This window comes from Puma concolor, chromosome E3, assembly GCF_028749965.1.
Source record: "Puma concolor isolate L17-30 chromosome E3, mPumCon1.1.hap2, whole genome shotgun sequence".
Classification (NCBI taxonomy): Eukaryota; Metazoa; Chordata; class Mammalia; order Carnivora; family Felidae; genus Puma; species Puma concolor.
Genome location: NC_141682.1, coordinates 2,114,035 through 2,126,681, shown reverse-complemented (window position 1 = coordinate 2,126,681; position 12,647 = coordinate 2,114,035). Strand labels below are relative to the sequence as shown.

The 12,647-nt window shown below is 61.0% G+C and overlaps 1 protein-coding gene across 4 annotated transcripts in view; it reads left to right on the top strand.

The window, feature by feature from the left end:
* The first annotated feature begins 356 nt into the window (after nt 1-356).
* The window catches only part of MAD1L1 (mitotic arrest deficient 1 like 1), a 321,159-nt gene continuing 308,868 nt past the window's right edge, over nt 357-12,647 (top strand). For all 4 annotated transcript variants that reach the window (XM_086692890.1, XM_086692891.1, XM_086692889.1 and 1 more), the window contains exons 1-6: nt 357-510; nt 2,615-2,777; nt 6,048-6,188; nt 8,487-8,666; nt 10,918-11,042; nt 11,878-11,959. In XM_086692890.1, coding sequence (XP_086549016.1) covers nt 2,628-2,777; nt 6,048-6,188; nt 8,487-8,666; nt 10,918-11,042; nt 11,878-11,959 — 678 coding nt within the window. In that variant the 5' untranslated portion in view covers nt 357-510; nt 2,615-2,627. The remainder of the gene's footprint in view (nt 511-2,614; nt 2,778-6,047; nt 6,189-8,486; nt 8,667-10,917; nt 11,043-11,877; nt 11,960-12,647) is intronic.

The following is a 12,647-nucleotide window of genomic DNA, read 5'->3' as shown; positions in this document are numbered from 1 at the left end:
GGAGCGAGACCTGTGTTACTGGACGATGATCGCTGGCTATGGGAGCTCACAGGGCGCTGGGAGGGTAGCCTAGAAGCAGAGTATTTTGCCTTTCCAGTGGACCCTGTGGAAACTAAAAACATATTCAAGCTAATACCGTAACGAAATTTTGGGAGTTGTCAGAGCCAGCAAGTTTGTCCCGAAGAGGCCACCGTTGGGCCGTGCTATTCCACACAATACGGTGCGAGGCCACCGCCACAGCGGAGGCCCGTCCCGCGCGGGAAGGCTGGCACCCCGACAGTCCCGCGGGCCGACCTTTGGTGCGAGTCCTGCCAGGGCGGTGTCAAGGGAGCGAACCGCTCCGGGGAGCAGGCGGAGGTCCCCGGCCCCGCTGATGCTCGGACTCAGGGATTTACGGCCGGCCCTGCCCAGGTCTCGCGAGAGCGCGGAGGCACTTCTCGCGATACGCGGGCGCGGGCGCAGAGGAGGGAGATCTGAGCGGCGGCCGCGGCGAGCGGCGGGCTAGCTGAGGTGAGCGGCGGGGCGTCAGGGTCCGGGGTGGGCTTCGGGCGGGGTAGAGGAGCCAGGTTGGGCGCGGGTGGCGCCCCCTCCCCCTGCCCGCTGGTCTCCTCCCTCCTGCCCCCCTCTCGCGCTCGGTCTTCGGAGCCGGGCCGGGGTGCTACCCGAAGCCGGGGTCTAGGGAGCGGGGGGCCGGGGTGCAAGCCGGGAGCGGGGGCCTCGGAGAGGAGTCGGCGTCGTCGGAGCCGGGGTCCTGGGAACGGGGATCGGGGTGAGAGCGGGGCCGAGGTCCTGGGAGCTGGCGTCCCCGGTGCCGGGATGCGAGCCGGGACCGGGGTCCTCGGAGCCGGGGTCCTCGCAGCTGGGGCTCGGGTGCGAGTCGGGACCGGGGTCCTCGGAGCCGAGGTGCTGGGAGCGGGAGCCGGGGTCTTAGGAGCTGGGGCTGAGGTGCGAACCCGGGCCGGGGTCCGGACGGGGTCCCTGGCGGTGGCGTCTAGGGGCGGGGCTTACCCCCACCCAGCGTCTGGCTGGGAAGCTGCACCGGCCCGCGTGCTGTCACCCGCGCCTCTTCTAGCGGAGCGTGCTGCAGCCCCCGAAGGCCCCGGAGGCCAGGGCGGGCCGGGGGCGACGCACGTGTGCCCGGAGTTTGCGCGGAAGGTCCCCCCGGGCGGTGTCCTGGCCGAGAAGGGCAGCTGACAGGCGGCGCACAGCCTGGGGGTGTGGAGTCTGTGGGATAAAGGGGATGGAGTGGAGGCTGCTGCCTGATCGCGTGCCTCGTGTAGTGGCCCAGTTACAGGCGGTTGACACCGCGTGTGTTCCCTTGGTTCCAGTGCATCCCAGGCATCCGTTCTTGCACAGGCTTGCAAGTTTCTCATGGGGGGATGGAGAGGATGGCCCCGGGCTGACCTTGGCAGACCTAAGGGTTTGCTTCCAGAGCAGAGCTCGGCTGTCTGCCGCCGCTGTCAGCACTGAGCGCTTGCCCTGTTCTTGCAGTCCCCTTTTCCCTCCCAGTGCGATTGAGAGTTGGTGAGGACAGCCGTGTTGTCCAGGGGCGGACACAGGGCCTGCACAGGAGAAGGGCTCTGTGTGCAGAGGGCCAAGGTTCTCCTACAGGAAACTCACAACCAAACTAAGATTTCTCAGTCTCTTCTGCTGGGGTGTTGGCGGGGAGGCGTTTTCAGTCTGGTACCTGGGGGAAGTCCCTGCGAGCCAGCCTGTTTCCCGAAGGGGACACGGTGTGCACCTGTAGCAGTCCACACCTGTGCCCGCTGGTGGATGGGGGGGCGGGCTGGCCGCGTGAAGCCACAGTCCCTTGCGTTCGGGGATGCGGCTCCTTGGTCTTGTTCGCGCGTTGGCTCGTGGAGCACAAACTGGACCTGAGAGCCAGGCGGGCCTGGGATCCGGTCCATTCTGTAGCTTCTGAAGCCTCGCTTTCTCACGTCTCACACGTGTGCAAACACCTAGTTCGCCCGTTGTGAAGTCTGAGGTGTCCTGTGAGAAGTTACAGGCGGAGTGACGATCTGGCATGACTCACCCCTGCCTTCTGGAAACTTAGGACAGTCACCGTAATCCTCACGGCAGCTTTGCAAAGAGGCTTTCCTGGTCCTCAGTTTACAGATGAGGAAACCGAGGCTCGAGAAGGCTCAGTGCTCAGCATCACGTAGGTTTCTTTTTGGTCGAAACTAGCAATGCCTATTAAGGTCATCGTTAGCGGTGATTACGGTTAGCGTCGCTGGGGTCGCCAGCCCTCGCCACTGCGGCCTGCTTTGGTCCTCGTTCCCAGAGGCTGGGTCTTTTGTGTTCACGGGGCCATGTGCCGTGGGACTGCTGGGCATCTTTTTCTGGGAGCCATCTGTCCGTCGCTGGTGTGCAGGTCAGCACCGTGACAGCGGCTCAGCGGCGTGGTCTTCTGATGCCTCTGTTTGTTCTCTGGTCAAGTGGCAGTGTGGGCTCCCGCTTGGCCCCGGAAATGTGGTTATGGGCTCAGGAGTGCTGTGAGCACTGTGAGCGTCGGGAGGGCGGGGCTTCCCAGAGGCACCCCCCCCCCCCCCCCGGCGCTGGTGCAGCTAATGGTGCCTGCAGACGCTCACCGTGGGCCCTCCCCGTCTTCCTGCAGAAGCCAAGTGGCCATGGATGACCTGGGGGAGAACACCACGGTGCTGTCCACCCTGAGGTCTTTGAACAACTTCATTTCTCAGCGGGTGGAGGCAGGATCTGGACTGGACGCTCCCGCCTCCGCCCAGGGCTCTCTGCAGATGCAGTACCAGGAGAGCATGCAGGTGAGCGCCCCCGGTGGGAGGGGCTCCGCGGGAGGGGCTCCAGGGCTCCAGGTGGGAAGACACACGCCTTAGGTGGGGCCTGTGCCGGGAAGCACCCGGGTCCCCCGGTCCCCGGGTTGGGAAGGGTCTCCAAGAAAGAGAAAGATTGGGTGTGCCCTGGTCTCAGACCACTGTGGGGGGTGGGGGGGGGGGCGTTTGCAGATCTTGGCTTCGCTCTGCCGTGATGTGGCTTTTACAGTTTTGCGATAAAAACAGTCCTATTTCCTTTATTTCACTTCCTTGGCAACACTGACCGTACAGCATGATAAAGGGGTCAGGTCTTCTGGAGGACTTGAGGTTCCACAGAGTTGTGGGGTCAGTCTCATGGGGGCAGGGATCACTGGGCCCTCCCAAGCAGGGGGTGGCGTCTGCGCCTGGGCCTGGCCCCCGCCCCTCTGCACTGCCGACGTCCAGCAGCTCCCCTGTGCTGTGCGGCCTGAACCATCCCAGGGAAACGGCCCCTGATGGAACCCGGGAGCCCCAGGGAGGCACAGGCAGCATCTGGTCAAACACATGCTGGTGTGTTTGTGTGCATTCGTTTGCTGAGTAATTGAATGATTTCTGTTTGTTTGTGGGCTGAGTTGCCGCTCGCTGCCATTTTTTGGCAAGGACTGTTTTTTATTTTGAAATTGAATCTTTTAGATTTGTTTTTGGCATTAAAGCATTTTTTTGGAAACGCTAGTGGCAATTGTGCTTTTTTTGTTTGTTTGAGTTGCTCACTGGCAAAATAAGAAGTTAGCAGCTTTGGTCTACAAAAGCGTTACAATTTTGTTGATGCAAATGTCTGGCAACTTTTGGCCAACCTGTCGGAACTATAGAATCTAGAAATTCAGAGGCCAACCTTTCAGTAAGCTAGTGCTGTGGAGGGCTTCCTCAGTCTGCGGGACCCCGTAGGCGGGTGCCAGAGAGGGCTGGTTAGAGTGTTGCGGCCGTAGGCTGCCAGGGCCCTGACCTGGTCCTGAGCTGGCCCGGGACATCCGTCAGTGGTTTTCTGCCCTACCAAGCTGCCCCCTGATGGCAGATGAGGGAACTGAGAACCTACAGGTCTGGGGGGAGCCTGGAAATCAGTGCTTTGACTACCATTCTGGGCCCCCTGCCCTTTTTTTTTTTTTTATTTAAACTTTTTTTTTAACGTTTATTTATTTTTGAGACAGAGAGAGACAGATCATGAACGGGGGAGGGGCACAGAGAGAGGGAGACACAGAATCGGAAGCAGGCCCCAGGCTCCGAGCCATCAGCCCAGAGCGTGACGCGGGGCTCGAACTCACAGACCGCGAGATCGTGACCCGAGCTGAAGTCGGACGCCCAACCGACTGAGCCACCCAGGCGCCCCCCTGCCCTTTTTTTTAAGCCTCTTGTTTCTGTGGGAAAGTGTTTACAGTCGCTCTGCTACATGTCAGTGTTGGTTTCGACATAAACATGTTTCAGTTACTTTCCTTCACATGCAGTCGCAGTCGATGTTTCAGGAAGATGTGTCCATGGATCTGTTTCTCTGGGACTCCTGGTCCCTGTACAGTGGTGCCCACGGGAGCTGGGAGCCCTAGCTGCAGGCACAGAGTGAGGCTGGGAAGGCCAGTGAGTCTGACGGAAGGTGCACTTCGGAACTCCCCCACTTGAACGGGTGGGGGTGGAAGTGAGAGAAAGTGTCAGAGGAGTGAAGTGTGGACTTGAGCCCCCAGAGACGGGGGGTGGGGGGGTGGGTAGAGAAGATACCTTTCCCCTGGCCTGGGATTTCTCATCCATGGTTCGGCTGACGTTTTGGGGTGGGTGGTTCTTTGTTCTGCAGGACAGGCTTGTGCCTTGTGCGGTGTTGAGCGACATCCCTGGCCTCTGCCCGTGGGATGCCGGTAGTGAACACGTACTGCTTGCCCGTCTTTTGACGGTCGACAGCGTCTCCAGACGTTGCCAAGCATCCCTGGTGGAACTGAGAACCACTCGCCGTAACGCTTCAGTGTGCACATGAATACCTGATATGTTTAAGAGGAAGATTCTGATTTGGCATCTGTGGGGCGCAGCCTGAGATTCTGCGTTTCTTTCTCGTGCTCTGGAGCTGCTGTGCTACCAGGCATTCTTGGAGTGGTCAGGCTCTAGTCCACGTGAGCCAGAGACCCTGACAGTCAGTGGGTCTGCGAAACTGACGTGTCCTCCGAGGCCCTTCAAGGCTTGACCTCACCTTTATGTGCCTACCCTCTGTGGTGGGTGTACTTGTAAGACGGCTCCCGAATGCCCGGCCCCAGGTGGGCCACACTTTCTCCCACTTAAACACTGGGTATTGTGGCGGCAGGATTTTGCCAACAGAATTAAGAACTTCAGTCAGTTGACCTTATGATGGTGGGCCTGACTTACTCAGATGAGCCTTTTAAACCTAGGTCACTAGATCAGATCGAGAAGTCAGAGACAGAGCAGGAGAGGGATTCCACATATGGGGGATTCTCCTTTGTTGGCTTTGGAGGTGGACAGGGGCCACGTGGCAGGGCTGACAGCAGCACAGGGCTGATAGCAAGGAAACGGGACCTCGGTCCTCCAGCCATGTGAGTGTGGAAGAGGATCTCATGGTCCAGATGAGGTTGGAGCGTGGCCACTGGGTGTTGATTTTAGCCTGTGAGAGCCTGATCACACGACCTGGCCTTCTGCCCACAGAGCCTGACGGCGGCTAACGTGGGGTTTCAGCTGCTAAGTTTGTTGTAAGTTGCTGCACAGCAATAGGAAACTAATAGGCTCTTTTCTCTAAAACAAGCATATACACCGCCTTATTAAAACATATCATTCTTGGGCACCTGGGGGGCTCAGTCGGTTGAACATCCGACTTCGGTTCAGGTCACGATCTCACGGTCTGTGGGTTCCAGCCCCGCAACGGGCTCTGTGCTGACAGCTTGGAGCGTGGAGCCTGCTTCGGATTCTGTCTTCCTCTCTCTGTGCCCCTCCCCTGCTCATGCTCTGTCTCTCTCTCTCTCTCTCTCTCTCTATCTTTCTCTCTCTCCCTCAAAAAGAAATAAATACTAAAAGAAATTGAAAAAACATAGGTCCTTCTCTTCCTGTTATTGTCTCCTCTCTGTTTACTGCCTCTGTGTACCTGTTTTCCAACAAAAGACCGGGCATCCGTCCTTCTCCCCCAAGGCTGAGTGCGGGCCCTGTTGGGGGCAGGTGTCAGTGTGTGAGTGTCAGACGAGCCCCCCAGCTGTTTGGTGCGGCTGCTGAGGGCTCTCTCTCCCTCGGGTGTGACCTGCTCAGCTGGAGGAACGAGCCGAGCGGATCCGCTCCAAGTCCCAGGTCGTCCAGGTGGAGCGGGAGAAGACGCAGATGGAGCTGAGCCACAAGAGAGCGCGAGTGGAGCTGGAGCGGGCGGCCAGCACCAGCGCCAGGCGCTACGAGGTGGGTGCGAGCGGGTGGGCCTGGCCGTCAGAAGCCACGAGGTGCGTGCGGGCAGCCGGGCCCGGCGTAGGGCATCGTGCACGGTGCCTGCTGGACCGTCGGGCAGGTGACCCTCCTGGCTGGGAGCCAAGGTGCTCTCCCTCCTGAGGCCACAGAGTGACTGTGCTCGATGTCCTTGAGGGGGCAGCGCACGGGGGAGGACCGCCTGCCGTCTGCCTGGCGAGGTGCCGGTGGGCGTTCCTCTCTGCTGGGCTGCGTGTTCTCCCCACCCCTCCCAAGAATTGGGGTGTAAATCCAGCAGAAATACCAGGTGCCACGGGGCGACAGGCTTGGAAAGTCACTGGTTTGCATGGAGGTCTCAGGTCCAGGCTGGACCAGTCTTGCTCACGTGGTTACAGGGCCCAGAGCAAAGACCTCCAGGGGCGCCTGGGTGGCTGATTCGGTTAAGCGCCGACTTCGGCTCGGGTCATGATCTCACGGTTCGGGGGTTTGGGCCCCGCGTCGGGCTCTGTGCTGACAGTTCGGAGCCTGGAGCCTGCTTCAGATTCTCTGTCTCCCTCTCTCTCTGCCCCCCCGCTCGCACTCTGTGTGTGTGTGTCTCTCTCTCTCTCTAAAAAAAAAATTAAAAATTAAAAGAAAAAAAAGACCTCCAGCCTGGGGTTACTTCCTGTTGTCCCTGGCTTACCCTGGGCAGGCTGGGAAAGCGTGTTACCTAGAGAAGGTGCTAGGTTTTTACTTAGGGCATAAATCCCTTGCTTCCTTTGCTTTGATCAACAGCACTTCACCAGGGTTTTTTAATAAGTGCTGATGATTTGTGGAAATGCTGCCAGACTCCAGCAAAGCATTGGACCGGAAAGTCTCTGACCTGCCTACGCTTTCCCAGGGGTGGATGTCTGGCCCTGTTCTTGCCTTACGTAGCATATCTGCATGCTTTCCTAGTCCTGTAAAAATAGCTGATGTCTTCGAGGGCGTGATGCTAATTTGATGTGTTCGACCTGGTACGCAGGCTTCTGGCCACGGTGTGCCGTGTGGGCCCAGTACCCCGGATACATGGGCTGCGAGTGGGTGCCGTGGCCTTGGCATTGTCCTGGTGCCGCTCTGAGGGGGTCTCTCTCTTAACGTGTGGTGTTAGCTGCTGTTCAGGGTCGTCCTGGGAGGGACAGGGGAAGGCCGTGGTAACGAAGTGCCTTATTAGGGGTGTGGAGGTGGCACCAGGGGCCACGAGATGGTAGGAATCGTCGTGTTGGTGTTACCGCCTGGCTCTCAGGCAGAAGGCACGGGGTGTGGAGCTCCTGGAATTTTCCTGGGCTGTAAGTCTGTCGAGGACAGAGTCTGTCCTGGCTGCTCTGGGTCTCCAGGGTCCAGCACGGGCTGTGGCACCTTACAGGTGCTTAGGATATGTTGGAATGAGTGGGGCATCGTTGCAGGGTCGGTGGAAGTTTTGTCTTGGGGAAATCCAAGGATGCGGGCTGCGCTTAACCCCGGGCCCTCGCTGAGCATGGCCTCTCTCTCTGAGAGGCCTCTCCCTTCCCACCCGCAGATGCGGCTGCGTGGGACCTGGACCGCCTGAGCGAGCATCTCTCACGTGGTTTCTTTGTCTGGGACACATGTCGTGGGTTTTCAGGGATGCCAGTTTGGCAGTGGGTGGGACTCTGGAGCCTCTAGATGGTGAGACTCCGGTTGGCGTCTGAGGTCTGGGGACCTGCACGGACTGCCCTGTGTGCACTTGGGACTGGCAGCCCGAACGGAGATGCCGTACCCTGCTCTGTGGCGTGCTTCCGTGGCAGAAGGGTCCCCTGGCTGTTCGGAGATCACACTTGTAGCTCCTTATTCCCGTGTGTCCCTTGAGCAGGCTGTGTCCCCACTTTCGTGTTGCCCCCCCGTGGTGCTGAGCTGGAGAGCCCTGGGGTGAGCACTGCCTTGGGGGTGCTGGCGGACCTTGCGGGGGGCTTGCGCGGCTCCCCTTCCTGGGGAGCGCTCAGAGGCCAGCAGCATTAGGTGCCCGCTTTGTGGTCCCTTCCTTTCTGGGGCTGAAGGTAAGCTCCCCGTGGCCGACCGTTGGCTCTCGGGACCCCCCCCCCCCCCGGGGCCATCAGAGCGATGGAGTCTTGGTCCTGTGGCTGGCTTCCCGGCATAAGACGCGTGGCGGGGGTGAAGGGCTGCGGGAGGTGAGTGCGCCGCGGGGCCTCTCCCTGCGGGAATGGGGTGTGCGGCATGGCCGCGCCTGTCCCCAGGGAGGATGGGCTGGGCCGCCCCGCCCCCGCTCACTGTCCCCGCTTTCTGTCCCCGCTCTGGCAGCGCGAGGTGGACCGCAACCAGGAGCTCCTGACGCGCATCCGGCAGCTGCAGGAGCGCGAGGCCGAGGCGGAGGAGAGGATGAAGGAGCAGCTGGAGCGCCACAGGCGGTGCCGGCAGAGCCTGGACGCCGCCGGCCAGAAGCTTCGGGAGAAGGAGGACGGCTTGGCCGCGGCCGGCGAGGTGAGGGCCCTCCCCGGGGCGGCCGCGTCGTGCGGGGCCGGTCTCCTCAGGGTCCCCTTCTCGCACCTGCGCCGATGGTTTCTGCGTCGTCCGTCGTAATCCGGATACAGATCCTCATTTCCACTCGTGGTTTTCAGTTAATGAGTCAAACGTTGTCTTAGTCTCTGTCATTAGGACTTTTAATGGTCGACTAGCCCGTGTTGTGTCACGTAAAAAACTGTTTTACGTGCGTGCGTCCTGGTATGTAGAGTACGTACGATATACGAACGCGGCAGGTGGCGTGTACTTTCTGTTTCTATTGAGTTGCTCACTCAGGCGCGTTCCTAGGAGTGGGGTTTGAGGTCGCTGGCTTCTGCTGACAGTTGCCGTGTTGTCCTGACAGCATCGTTGAGGGTTCTGGTTTCCCTGTAGCCTTTCCTGTCGTGGATCTTCTGGAAGTCTTCTGGAAATACCTAAATACCTTTTTTTCTCCCTTCCGGAGACGTAAGTGGTGCTTCTGGATTTGCATATCTTTGATTAGTAGGTCTGTTAGCATCTGAGAGCGCCTTTGAAGCCAGAGCACATCCGAGCCCTGCTCCTTATTCCCTCGACCCGTTGAAGGTTGTATAAATTTCAGAAGCAGAGCCCAGACGCTGATGCTGGTGGAGACGGGGCTCTCCTGACCTTCCCTGTCCCTTTGCGGTGTTGCTGCGGCTCGCGGGCACCGGGAGGAAGGAGATGAAGCGCTGCCGGGGGAGGAGCGGGGGCGCGGGATCGTTGGTATTCTGTCTCTGCGTGCGTCTCCACTTGATAGATCTTGGGAAGCGGCAGGTTATTTTTGCCTTGGCAACGCTGGGGAGTATGTTAACGTTGTTCCTACATCTGTCTTCTGATGTGGATGCTGGCAGGAGCGGAGCCGTGATCGGCTCAAGACAAGTCCCCGTGTCGCCCTTGGCGTGCTTGCCCGAGCTGCGTCCCGGGGCCCGCGTGCGGGAGGCCGGTGTGCGGCCCACGGGGGCGGGGGGACAGAGCCGGATGGGGGGGAGGCTGCTGCCACGGAAGTGGGAAAGGTCTCAGCCAGTCAGGAAGGAGGACCCTGAATTTTGTTTGTTACTTTTTACTTCCTTGGAGAAAGCCCTCCCTGGTGACCGAGGCTGTCGCTGTTCCCGCACCGCGCTCTCTTACAGGGTGCCTGGTTCGAGAAGTCCGTCAGCAGGGAGTCCTCTTGCTGCCGGCCCGGCTTCCATGCAGCGGCGTCCTGCGTGCGGCCAGCCGTCTGGTCCCGTATCCAGCGCGGCACCGGGTGTGTGGTGTGCGTGTTTGGAGTTCGGGAAGACTTCTCGAAGGCTGTCTTCTTAGATCAGTGTATTTTAGTACCTTCGTTTTTCTTGGGTTCCCAGGCTGGCAGGCGCCATCGTAACAGAGCAGACCATGCAGATGGCCGGAGTGTGGGACGTGGATGGCCTGTGTCAGTGCCCCCTGGGCCCCCACAAACATGGGTCCTGGGCAGGGGTGGGCCTCCTCGCTGGTGCGGGTCCTCGGTTCTCATCCTCTGCTCCAGGAGGCTAATTTACAGGGACGCCTCTGAGCTGGCTTCCCTGGGACAGCCACAGAAGGAGAGCGGTCAGCAGATGGTCACTAGAGGTCACCGGGTGAGGGTGTGGTCTGACGGCCGGGCAGAAGTTCTGCCCCTGAAAGTCCCAAGGCCCTGCTTTCGCCAGCCTCCCCAGCCTCCGCCCTCCCTTCTCCCTGCTTCTGGACGAGGGCACGAGGTCTGCACGGTCTTCCCGCAGCTCCTCCGTTCTGTGGGGCTCCTGTAGCCTTCTGAGGATGGCCTCAGTCCCCGTTTCCGACCTGTTGGCAGGGACTTGGCTGTGGTTCACAGGGAGTGTTTCAGCTGGGATGATGGCATGGTGGGGGTTCATCTCGGATGGAGACACCGGGGCAGGCGTGGAGGGAGAGCCACGCAAGCACCCTAGGAAGGAGTGAGGGTCCTGAGTGGCGGATGTCACCGGGCCCGGGTGGTCTCGGGAGCAGCCCGTCACCACGACCCGGTCTCTTCCCATTTGCTTGAGGGAAATGTGAGGCAGGCCGCGTAGCCAGGGATGGGGTGAGGGGTGGCATGCCCTCCCCGGTTGTGTCCCTGCCCTCAGGAGGGGGATGGGAGGGGCAGGCTCTCGTGGGTGCATTTGTCCCGCGCCGCGGGGTGGGCGGCTCCCCTCTGTGCGCCGGCAGCCGCTCAGCTGCTCTGGGCTGCCCGCTCTGCTCTCAGACCATCAGCGCGCTGAAGGGGAAGGTCTCGGAGCTGCAGTGGAGCGTGATGAACCAGGAGATGCAGGTGAAGAGCCTGGAGTCTGAGAAGCAGGAGCTCCAGGAGCAGCTGGCCTTGCAGCGCAAGTGAGCAGGGCGTGCTGGGGCGGGGGCGGGGCGTGCAGGGGGGCGGGGCGTGCAGGGGGCGGGGCTCTGCGCCTTCGCTGGGCGTGGTGCTGGCAGCCCTGCTGGGGCCTGGGCTGAGTTTCGGGTCTGGTTGTTAACTGTGTGGAAGACCACGAACAGGAGGGCCCGGGCTCCTTTTGTGCCCTCTGTGGTCTGAGCACCCAGCAACCAGGCGTGCTGCCTGTGCCAAGCCCCAAGAACCTCCGGGGGCCCTTCTGGTCTGTCCTCCCCGTCCACAGGCTGTTGGGGCAGACACAGGGGCCACTGAAGCTGGTCACTAAGTGTTTTATGTATTCTGAGAACAATAGCAGAGAGCGGTCGTTTCTCCCCTCGCAGAGAACTTCCCTTTAAAGGCCATGTAGGGCGCCCCGGGGTGGTGGGTGGGGTGGACGGGAGAGGACTTCCAAGTGGAGGCAGCTCTCTGAGCAGGACAGAAGTCTGCGAGGTCAGAAGGCTGAGTTCTGTCCCTGGGAGCTAGGCCTTTGCCTTCGCAGATGATGTCCTAGGAGGGCTCTGGACGCTCCTGGGCAGGGTTGGGGGACTGTGGGGGGGGCCAGTCCCTGGTGGGTCCTCGGCTGTGGCTGTACCAGGGCCGGTGGCAGGCTGGGCAGGCCCCTGCACGTGGTGTGGACTTCGCCACCCACCGTGACCCGAGGGTACGGACCACAGGGCCCTGGGAGTGGGGAGGGGGTGGAGTATGTTTGTGAGGGTCCACCCTGGAGAGCCTCTGGAGTGAGGACAGCCGCTGGTTTCACACACCCCTGTGTCTGCACATCATGTGCCTTTCTCCGGACAGGAAATGTCAGGAGGCTAACGAGAAGGTCCAGGAGCTCCAGGCCCACCAGGAAGCGAGGGCTGACCAAGAGCAGAGGATCAGGGTGAGTGACTCCTTCTCAGACGCAGGCTGTGTCTGGGGGCTCTTCCCCTCCTGCCTCCTCGGTGGGGGTGTGCTTAGGGTGCCTGGGGACGGTGAGCTGCCCGCGCCCTGGTACCGCTGACATCGCTGCCTGCCTGTGCGTGGCGCGCCCGCGCTTGGTGCTGGGGATGCCACACGAGCGAGAGGAGAGAGCGGCTGGGCATCCGGAGGTGGGGGCCCTGCCTGCGGAGGAACTTGGGGCTCCGGACCCCAGCCCGAGTGACCTGGGCTCCCCCCGGCCCCTCCCCAGCCGGCTCCCCCGTCGGGCCTCCCCGCTCCCTCTGCTATTCAACGTGCTGTTTTCGGGTACGTCACCTCCGCCCTGGCCCCACCCCCCCGCCCACCTCCCCGGATTTGCTCGCCTTCACGGCCTGTGTCTGCCCTTCCACCAGAGCGCAAGTGCAGAGGCCTCCTGTGTGTCCTGCGTCACCCTGTCCCCACTGCATGACCCTGTACCTGCCACAGAGCTGGGCCCAGTAAACATTTGTTGACTGACCAACCGAGCCTGTTGGGGGACCTGCCACTGCTGGGTGCCGGTCGTCCTCAGGGTGTCTTGGAACCGGAGATCTTAGAGGAGAGGCTTTGTCACGTGGAAGAGACTCGCTTGTCACTTGGGTGCTAGTGTGGCAGGAGTTGGTCTAGCATGGGGG